This window comes from Sparus aurata, chromosome 3, assembly GCF_900880675.1.
Source record: "Sparus aurata chromosome 3, fSpaAur1.1, whole genome shotgun sequence".
NCBI classification, from domain to species: domain Eukaryota; kingdom Metazoa; phylum Chordata; class Actinopteri; order Spariformes; family Sparidae; genus Sparus; species Sparus aurata.
Genome location: NC_044189.1, coordinates 24,062,282 through 24,073,136, shown reverse-complemented (window position 1 = coordinate 24,073,136; position 10,855 = coordinate 24,062,282). Strand labels below are relative to the sequence as shown.

General features: G+C 44.4%; 1 protein-coding gene across 1 annotated transcript; it reads left to right on the top strand.

Moving 5' to 3' along the window:
* The first annotated feature begins 679 nt into the window (after positions 1-679).
* Positions 680-10,146, top strand: mturn (maturin, neural progenitor differentiation regulator homolog (Xenopus)). Its single transcript, XM_030410702.1, has 3 exons — positions 680-1,238; positions 5,931-6,053; positions 8,604-10,146. Exons 1-3 carry the CDS (start codon positions 1,080-1,082, stop codon positions 8,709-8,711), a joined length of 390 nt encoding a protein of 129 aa, XP_030266562.1. The 5' UTR covers positions 680-1,079; the 3' UTR covers positions 8,712-10,146.
* The last annotated feature ends 709 nt before the right edge of the window (positions 10,147-10,855 follow it).

The window sequence follows — 10,855 nt, the reverse complement described above, 5'->3', positions numbered from 1 at the left end:
GTTGCCATTCCTGAACTTCCGGTTCCATCATCCCAGAGTAAATTATAGTGTTTTTAGAAAGGGGGTTCAGCTACATGCCTAAAATAAAGTCTGTGGTCACCACAGGCAAAAATACACTGTTATGTTTATGATAAAGATTCAAACTCTGTCTGTTTAACATTAGCTTCTTATTCTAGTGATTTAATATACACTTCACACAAGTGGTGTTGATCTGTGAAGATGATCTGAACGAAACGTGTGAGTATCATAATCTTGTGTTTGCTACAAAGATTTCTTTTTTTTAAAATCCAAAATCAAGTTGAAAAATCCCGTAGGCTTCTAGTGGAGGGAACCAGGGTGACGCTAACTTTTGGGTTAGCCTCGAGAAATATGACATCCCCACAACACAACCCACGTTTTGAAATGTTTTAAACTAAAATTCTTACGTATTGAGCCTTTAATTTGAGGCTTACTCATCCTTAGGAAGTAAAACACCACTGTCATTCATCTAATTATGTAGGCTACACTGTGAAATCTTTATATTCTAGTGCCTGAGGTGAACTGATCCTTCAATAATTCAGTCTATATGAAAGTATTCCACTGCAGTATCCGTCCTCACATCAATCTTTAATGCTCCTGACGCTACAGCAGCTTCTACAGTATCCCGCATCATGTTAAATCTCCAAAAGGCTTCGGTTCGTGATGTCAGCAGGTTCACACTCTGCCTCGGCAGCGGGCCTATACAGCGCCTCAGATATGGACGGCTGCCCGGCTCCACTGTTCGTCATCGCGTTCTTCCCGGCGTCCTCCTGCGTATGCATGTATGCGACCGACGGGCTGATTTCATAACGTGGGGAGGAAGAGAGGAATGGGGCTTTGAGAACGGATGAGCACCAGACCCGGCAGGCTCTATGCACCAACTGTGTTATCTGTGTTCCCGGGCCATGCAGACGGTGCGCTAGAGGAGATGCGGTAGTGGAGGCTGCTGATGCTGCTGTCCGATCAGCTGTTTTTTGTGTCTTGAGCATCATCGCCGTGACGGCCAGAGAGATCGACATCAAGCTCCGGAGCCAGGGACACCGCAGAGCGGACAACAGAGGATGGAGTTCAAGCATCTGGTGGAGGCGGCGGAGAAGTGGTGCTCCGGTAACCCGTTCGACCTCATCTTCGCCGAAGAGGACGACGAGAGGCGGCTGGACTTTTACGCAGAGCCCGGCGTCTCCTTCTACGTGCTGTGTCCCGGCGGCAACGATAATTTCGTAAGTGAGCCGCGGCAGGGCCTCAGGCTGCGTGCGTGTGTGTGTGTGTGTGTGTGTTCTTGTAGGTGTGTCGAGGGTGGGCTGGAGGTGGGGTTGTCCCAGTCGGTCCCGGTTTTTTCAGCTGATGGACATAGGGGGCGAGGGGGGTCCGAGGGTGCTGGGTGAAGATTTGAGGGGGATGATGTCATTTCAGTTTTTGGGTGCACACCCCGCGCCCCTCCACCCCTCCACCCCCGCGCTGTCGATGGTGTTTCTCCTCCATCATTATCGACTGCGATAACCCTCCGAACCACAACAGCACCGAGCGAGCCAGGTTTAGAGACAAACACGAGGCCTGCTCCTTTCAAAATAAAAGACCCGTGGACCATTTTGCAGTCGCCACATAAGGTTACAACAGTTACACAACACAGCATCTACATCGGTGCATGTAACCAACACAAAGGCTGCTTTTCTTCTGAAGTGTCCTTTTCGTCACAGTACTGGTTTTTGTATGAAGGCCGATGTTAGCTGCCTTTCCTCAGGTGTGACAGCAGCCTGGCTGTGCAGACAGGCCCACATCTCTCCAGAGTTCATCAAACACGTTTATTTTCTGCAGACGTTCAATGAATAATTAACCAGGGGCGCATTTTCATATCTTTACACTGAATGAATTATTGCCAGTTTTCCCGGTGTTGAGTCCAGATTACCTCTCACTCTCTGAGGAAATGTTCGCCTGGACACGAATAAAGTCTGTAAATGTATATATTTGATTCTTTATTTGACAGTTTGAATAGTTTAATGTTACAGATGTGAGGCAGGGGTGCCCAAACTTTTCCTCACGGGGGGCCCACACTGAGGCTTAATGGTGCACCACAGACAGAATGGAAGCAGCTTTTGTATTGTAGAAATGCAAAATAGCCCAAGAAGACCTCAGCTTTCCTTAACTGACTGACTTCTTGTGCAAAGAGTTATTCTGCACACTGAGCTACAATTAGGAGAGATACTAATTACGTAGGGATACTAGATATTTAAAGAGCTTTCTTGGCTTACAAAAAAAAACAAAAAAAAAACAGAATAAACAATTTCATAATTGATAAAATAAATCAAATCTGAGCATGGCACTACCCAAAAATGAAAAGTTCCGTCATTATCTATACCCCCCCCCATGCTGATGGGTATTATTGGAGTCCACAAAAAAGCAGAAAACGGAGTCGCAGCGTTCTCCTATACACTGGAAGCAGATGGGGACTTGTTTTAAAACGTAAAAAAAACAAAAACAACTGAAGATAATAACCTAATGACCTCCAGTCAAACCCAAGGCCCTGGAAGCCCCAGATTCTCACATTGATTTGAGAAGACGTTATTTAAGCCCTTTACAAAGCCTAAATCTGCACAGTAGCTGCTCAGCTAATAGCATTAGCACACACCCCATCTGAAGCGGGTCGGACGTGTGTCGAGGGTGTGAATGATGTCCTTTTTCAAATCAGTGTGGCATCTTTTGGGAGTTTATGTTTTTTAATTCGTAAAGCACCTCCCTGTCTACTTCAGATAGCTACTTCAGCACTTCCTGTTTATCTGGAAAGCTCCAAAAACATTTTGTGGACCTGACTTTCCACTGGCATGGGACTGAGTAGATATACATTTTAATTTTTGGGATTTTATTTCCATTTTGTATCATAACGATACAATAAAGTACTGGCACATCAGTCCCCTGCTTGTGGCCTGTCACCCAGTTTTGGAAGAATTCTTCACATTTGATATAATGTTTTGTTTTGTCGATCAAAAAAATCTCGTATCCTTTGTAATTTGTCTGTAATTGTGGAACATAAACTCCTTCAGTTTGAAAAAACAAATCTCCCAAACTGGAGGAGAAGCACTAAAGAAGATATGAGCGCAGTATCTTTAACAGGCGCGCCACTCTGATGACCTACAGGCTGTCTGGATACCGCTCACTATGCATCCTATGGCAGTGTGCTGCAGTGGTGGTGCTGCGAGTCCTACAGCTCCTCCCGCTCTGTGACAAGGGCTAACAGGGCGGGGAGCAGATGGAGATGACCCAGGAGCCAGGGCGTCTGTTCACTCAATAACACATTATGTCACACGGAGCGTGCCTTGTGTTATGTGTCTGCAGGCCTCGCCCCTTCTGTCCTGCAGACAGCAGCGCATGCATGGCTGCTTAGGCTGGGGCTTTCCTTTCATTACAGCCAGGACACATAGCTGAGCGTTACACACATGCAGGACTCATGTACATAAATGCACGGGGAGGTTAGTGAACTCCTTCCTTTCCTTTGCAACCATCAGCTATTCTCCTGCTCTTGAATCTGCTGCAGGACACACACGCAGGAACACACACACAGTTCTCCGCTCTGCGCTCTCAAAGCAGCTAGAATAACTCTCCATCTCTCTGCAGGACTCTTAGATCTAGTTACTCTTGCTCGATCAATACATCTGTCGGCGGGGCGTCTCACATGCTCTTTCTCTCGCTCTGTGCGTCTCTCTCTCTCACCAGCATTCAGTCCTTTTCTCAGTTTTTCTACTCAAATCTGTGTATCGTTGCCCTGCCCTTTCACCAGAGGGCGCTGTCCGATCGGTTACACCACACTGACAGTGCTGCAGCACGTCACTGTCAGTGCTCTGTTATTTCCCTCAGGGTGCATTCTCTCAGTTTTCAGTCAGGCAGGTCATGTGACACAGCGTTTAGCGGCTGATAAACAAGGGCGATTGGATTAGTTCTGTGAGATCAGCTGAAAGATGAGGTTTTGCTAGTGCAGCAGAGGCACACCCGCCCATGTGAGAGCCCATCCATCAGTGTCAAGCTGGAACAACCATCCCTAAGCAGCTGGAGCAGGACTCTGTCCACAGCGCTGTGGAAGCGTTTCCCCTCGGGCTGATTCACATAACTCTCACATGACCCGTGAAACTCTTACAGCAAGGTGTGCCCCCGCTACACCCTGTGACTTCAAATCCCTGATGTTTTTACCGTAAAGCTCCATCAGTACACACAGTGATGATGGTGAAATTAAGGTGGAGCTTTGGAACGTGCCGGGGCTATCTGGTTAGCATGCTCACTCTGAAACACAATTCATAGAAATGTCAAAAATGTTGTTCATTCACATTCTTTTGATGTTTTTGTTTATGGTGATGCAGCGCAATACATACGCATGTCATTTGAGTTCAAAACATTCAAACATTTACTGAACAGAAGCAACAGTTTTGACGTTTAGTGTCCGTTTATTTATTGTGCTGCAGAGATTGCAAGCAACTGTGCTAGTGCTCCGAGCTCCCAGTCTGGACCGCTCGCTGCTAACCGAGCTAACTGTGCTAACTAGCCAATAGCGGCTTCAGTTATGAGCACTAAGCGGTTGCTTTGGCGGCATGCTGCCCCCTTTTTGTTTGGAGTCTAATCTCAACATGTCGCTAATTTTTACATACTGCACCTTTAAGGAATTTTTTTTTTATGACTTCACTCTAAGGAGTTTTCCACCCAATACAAACCCTTAAACATGGCACATTAAATTACCATAGTATTAATTTACTCCTCCTCATGTTTGGCATGAACCCAAACTTATCCCAATCCCCAAATTATGTTCTAAGATAATAATAGTAATAATATTAATGGTGAAAATAAAATAAAATATCAATGCATGTATCCCAAACTTTTACTCTAAGTGGCAAAGCCTACACATCAGTTGTGTTTTTGTTTGTTTTACACCTGCTGCATGTTTCCTCCAGGTCATTTTGCACACTTGGCCAGGCGCCTGTAACGGTATCACCTAATACATAACCTAACAGTACGGCCTTTCGACTCAAATTAAACAACACTAACAGCGGGTGAAGCAGATTTGCACCAATAATCTACCCCAAGCATTGGTGTTTGTCTTACAATTAAGTGCCTTGAGGGAGCAAACAATGATCATAATCTGGTTGGAACTCTTTGGCTAGAAGATTTAGCCAATTAGCCTAAATTAATACGGTTTTATTGGCCATTAGCACGCTAAACTTTCTGATATCTGACCCTCTGAACTCAGCAGACCAGCAGGTCGTACACTTATCACAACCCGCAGACTAGACTGGCCCTGTGATTTGAGAGTTATGTCAGATAGAAGACAAAGTCCTGAACAAAGAGGTCCAGAATAACATTGTAAAACAAAAACTCAAGGTGTCATCCCATTTAAAATTCAGTGGCTTCAGAGCTGCGCTGGTGGAATTTCTATTCTCAAGAGGAGCCAAACATTTTAAACAACGCTAAAAAGACAAAACGAGGAAGCACCTCAGCACGATGCACCACTTTGTCTTGAGGCTAAAGACAAAAAGGAAGTAATGAGAGAGAATTTATCATCATCTACTATAAAGTCCTCGATTCAGATATATTCAGGAACTATTTGTCCTGCGTTTCAGTATTGGATATCTTACTGTTATAGATTTTTTTCCATGGTGAACATCTTATTGTGTTATCTTCACTCCTTCGTCTGCTGCGAGTCCTTGATGAAACGTCTCTTTATCTGGTTTAATTGCTTTGCTCTACTTTTTCTGCGGCCCTGACCCGCTTTACTTGTTTACTTGTTAATTCCTGCAAAGTGTACGTCACTATACAGCCCACACGAGGCTCCTCTGGTGGAGGAAGTGTTACACTATCACCTGGTGCACAGCTCTAAACCCACTTCCCCTACTTTGCATGAATATTGGCTAATCTGTGTTTATCTGCGTCTGCAGCATGTGTGGAGCGAGAGTGAGGACTGCCTTCCCTTCCTCCAGCTGGCCCAGGACTACATCTCCTCCTGCGGGAAGAAGACTCTGCTGGAGGTCCTGGAGAAGGTCTTCACGTCCTTCAGGCCTGTAAGGAAAAAACAAATGAGCGTGTCACAGATTTCTTTCGAACGTGCTTCGTCAACCACAGCGCTGTGACCTCTGCTTGCTGTGTCTGTTACAAACCCGATACATTCTGTTCCCTCTGGCGCGGACAAAACATGCTGAACTCCACCCCAGAACCCAGATATTCTTAGACTACTCTTGTCTATTTGACGTGATTTTGAAGTGCTGATTAGCAGCGCTTGGTTCTCTCTGCCTCAAGCCCTTTTTGGTAAATAGAGAACAGGGTAGAATGGAAACAAGAAACAACTAGGACTTAAAAAAACAGTCAGTTGAATAAGCCAACGAGAGTATCAGCAAGAAGAATGGCTTTTTCTTTACAGTTGTTATATTTGCTCTTAATGCCTGTCACTGGGTGGGATTCTGACTTCTCAGGGTTGAATGAGTCATACAAATAAAACTATTACCGGCAGTGTGCTGAGGATGAATTGAGGATTCTCACAGCCCGAGGAAAGAAGCGGAGCTGCAGTCTGTTGGTTCAGTATTGCACTAAAACATAATTTACAAAGGCGACCATTTCTCCCTTGCCCTGATATGACCTCAATGGCTCAAACGCGAAGCCTTAATTCTACAGTTGTTCTGATTCAACAGCCACAAGATATTAAAGGCTTTTGAAACCATGACCCTCCTGACAATTTGGGACAATGTTAATTTATCTCACAATCATCCAAAAATGAGCGCGCTAGACAGAGCGAGACAGGAGGTGGTGGTGCGGATACAGCTTTTGTCCACAGGGGGCGCCAGATCAACAGAAAATGAAGGTTCGTTGTCGCTGCTTTAAAAATGTACTCATCAAAAATATGATAATAATCATCACAATGAAACTATTTTACTTGACTGTTTTACCTATTTAATAACCTATCAGTGATGGTGTAATTGAGAATTGCTTATGGCATTTTAAGGGAACAGTTGAGGTGGAAACAACAACTTTTCCCATTTTTATCAGTTATATGATTTTAGTAGGCAGGTTTTGAAACTTACTGTGTGTTCCTGTTTTTTTCGTTGTGCAATGGCAAACACGCTTCCTTTGTGGAATAATTTGACCTTCTAAGTATAGCACAGTTAAGCGAGGTTTAAAGGGCACCAATCCATACACGGATGGTGTCATTTTTCTACAGCCACTGGACTGTGCAATCCATATTTACTTCATAATGATAAGTTGAAGCAAAAACTGTGTCTTTTGCCAGTTAAGTTAAGCAGTTAATGGATAACTATCATAAGTGTTGTGTGTTTTTAATTAAAAATGGTTTAAGAGCTTTATAGGGGGCAAAACCCTTTAATAATTGACAAAATAATCCTTTTATTTTTTTTATCAACTTGAAAAGTCAGGCTTACTCTACATACTATATGATAAGAAGGTCCACTTCAAATCAGGCTGTAATCCATTCAAATCCCTAAATGTATAATGATCTATTAATTTGTGTATTAATTAACCAACAATTGGTCAAACTCTCAAGTTTGCACCTTGAATAAAGCCTAATGAAGGTCCTGATTAGGACTAAATAAGGTTTTGTCAAGGTACATGATGAAGTACAAAAGTGATTTATTCCAAATCAACTAACCTGCATAACTGAAAAAAGAGGGAACAGCACACGGTACAAGATCTGCCTACCTGAAGCTCACTAACTGAAGTGTTGTGCCACAGGGCCAGTAACTTCCTGGCGTCTGAGATAGCTGTGTCAGTCTCACAGTGATGATGAGGAAGTTACTTAATCTGGCATAGAAATAATATGGCACATCCCCCCCGCGAGACCACGTGTCGCTGATTCACCACAAAGTGTCACTTTAAAAGATGAGATGAACTGTTTTGATTAGTGAGCTTCAGCCGTGCAGGTGGTAGGTGTTTGTTAACCTTGGTCAGAGCGGCTGCCACCTGTTTCCAGTCTGTAAGCTAACAGCATTCTAAATGGAGCTTCATGTCTACTGCACAGATATAAGAGTGGTGTGGATCGTCTCATCCAACGAAACAAGAGAGCGGATAAGCATATCTTTTAAGGTCTTTCTTGGCAGGTGGCAGTGGAAGTACTAAGTACAAGTATCAGCATCCTATCATAGGGATGCTGCTGGGTATCTTTATATTAATGTGCAATACAGAAGAATGTTAGTTGAATTATAAAAGACAAAATTATCAACAGAATGTGGAGAGACGTTATAGGTTATGACATTATGCCGTCTTTGCATTGTGTTGCAGAAGTTAGCATGCTAAGCAGCTAGCTCCTGCCGGTCCCAAGATAGCAGTCCCCTGCTTTTTTAGAAAACGTCAAACTCCTGAAGTTAGCAGTTGATCTGGTGATGTGCTGCCCCCTATTTGTTTTGAGTATGAATTCAACAGGTGGCCAGGTCTTACATACTGCACCTTTAATCTACAATAGAACATCATAACTGATCACTTGATTAGACTTTGCATGAATAATTAGAAGATGCAAAGAAAATAGTAGGCTAACTAAAGCTGTCAGCCGACACACACGTCTTCGTGCAACAATCTCTAACGCAACCTTCTCCTTCTTCCCGCGGCAGCTGCTGGGTCTTCCAGACTTAGAAGACGACAGTTTCGAGCATTACCACGCTGACATGGAGGGGGAACCAGGGCCCGACCACCAGCAGATGGGGGTCAGCCAGCAGTGATAAGCCCCAAGACGAGGTCTGCAGCTGGGGCAGAGCTGCCCTGAAGCTCTGGGCCTCAACTTGTCTGCCCAAACACTTAACAACACACTCTTATCCAAACACACTCACACACACGCACACACACACACACATACACACACACATACTTACAGTCAACTCGCTAAAAATGCACCACCATGTTCTTGAATGTCTCAGTGGCTTTGCTTCCCAAAGAGTGCACTCTGTTGCACTGTGTTCCCCCCCCCCCCAACCAAACACACACACACACACACACACACACATTGGGGCTACGTGAGCAGTGGCCATGTACAGTGCAAGTATCTTAATCATTCACCATCTGGTTAGTTAAAGTTCCACAGCACAGCAATATTACATAAGCCTCAGCTGGCTTTGTCAAGCAGAAATACAGACGTTACCACAATACACACATCCCCCCCCCCGTTGGTTCGGAGATGAATGTGACAGATAACCCACTCTCTCTGCCTGTGTGTTGACACGGAGGATACACAAGAGCGTGATGAAAGATAAACGGGTGAAAACTGACGGTTTGTGGTTAGGCAACTGGAGGGAGAGAAGCAGTGAGAATGTATAGTTGTGACGTAGATTCAGGTGGGGCAGCTCTCAACTCTATCCTGTTTTAAAAACACACACACACACACACACACACACACACACACACGTAATATAGTTGCATAGGGTTTCAGTAAAAAAGCATTTTACACGTCGGCTCCTCATGTGGAAATCAAAGTGTGCAGCTTCACAGTAGCATGGATCATTTTCTTGAGGTGTGTCTCTTAGTGTTTCCAAGGCCGTGCACCTCAGAGAGTTTAAAGTCACTTTATGAGGATGTTTTTAATCAGTGTTACTATCATATGACCATTACGACAAAGGCCCACACTGCAGCTTAAGCCCTTCCCGGTTTGGGTGTCTCATTGTCACATGACACCCTAGTTCTGCCCCGTAGTCTTCCTTCCTGGTTGTTGGTGGTTCCCAGTTTGCCCCCCGTTCTGAATCCCAAATCTAGCCACTTTAGCGCTGTACTGTTGTTTCTTTTGAATTGCGTTCGGCTTCTTTCCAGTTTTCTCTTAACCATAACATTCAGATCGAGTGCACACCCGAGCCCCTTTCCCCATCACAGGGGATGGAAAGTATTTGTTGACAGCCACCCTCTGCCTGCCCTGTTATCTCTACTCTCACAGTGTGTTGTTGTGTCTCACATCCAGTGCACTGCAATGCTCCAGGCACACCCCCCCCCCGCCGCCTTCAACCACTTGACCCACACGCCCAGACTGTTTCAGAGGTTCATCTTCAGCCCGTTTACTTTGGCTTGTAAATGTTTGTCTTTTTATTGCCTATTTGAATGTTTCTCATGCAGTGTATCTTCTGTTTGTCCTCCGATGTGCGTGGAATTGTTCAATAAACCGTGTGAACAGAGTGTGCTGCAGGCGTGTCTCTCTCTCTCCCCCCTCTCTGTTTTGTCTCGATGGCCTGAAGTTAATGGAACACAAGGCGCCTAACATGGAGGGCTTTTCATATCACAGAGTGGACTGGTGACCTGCTGCTGTGCCAACAGCCCGCTGGTGTTACTGGGGTTGACGTCACGAAGCCACCTGACGCGCCCACTCAGCGCTGCGTCAAGCACGAGACTGAAGAAGGCAGGAAACTGTGGCTCATCCTTCAAATTAAAAGCACCGAAGAGGCCCATTAGAGAGGTTTTCATTTTTGGGTTTTTCTTGTAGACTGGCAAATAGCAGGTGAACCAAACTGCATCCCCACGGATCAGTTGTAAGTTATAGTTTACAGTGGACCTTTGAGGGACACATGTACAAAATATATATACAATTTATCTCCAATAGCAGATATTTAACATTTGCACTGGTTCACCTAAATGAAAACGTTAATACTTTCACACCCAATTTGAATCTAATTTCTTTACAAATTCTGTTAACAATCATAAATAGGAATAAAGGTGCAATGTTCTTTTTCTAATTCATATCAAAAAACATGTGACAAGAAAGTCTAGTAACAAAAACATTGTGTACATTTTGTTTAAAAAGTCTGACAAACTGAATATCAGGCGCTCCAGTGGGAACAATGAAACTGTTTCATCGCACGTGACAGATTTTTTGGACGCATGTGAGACC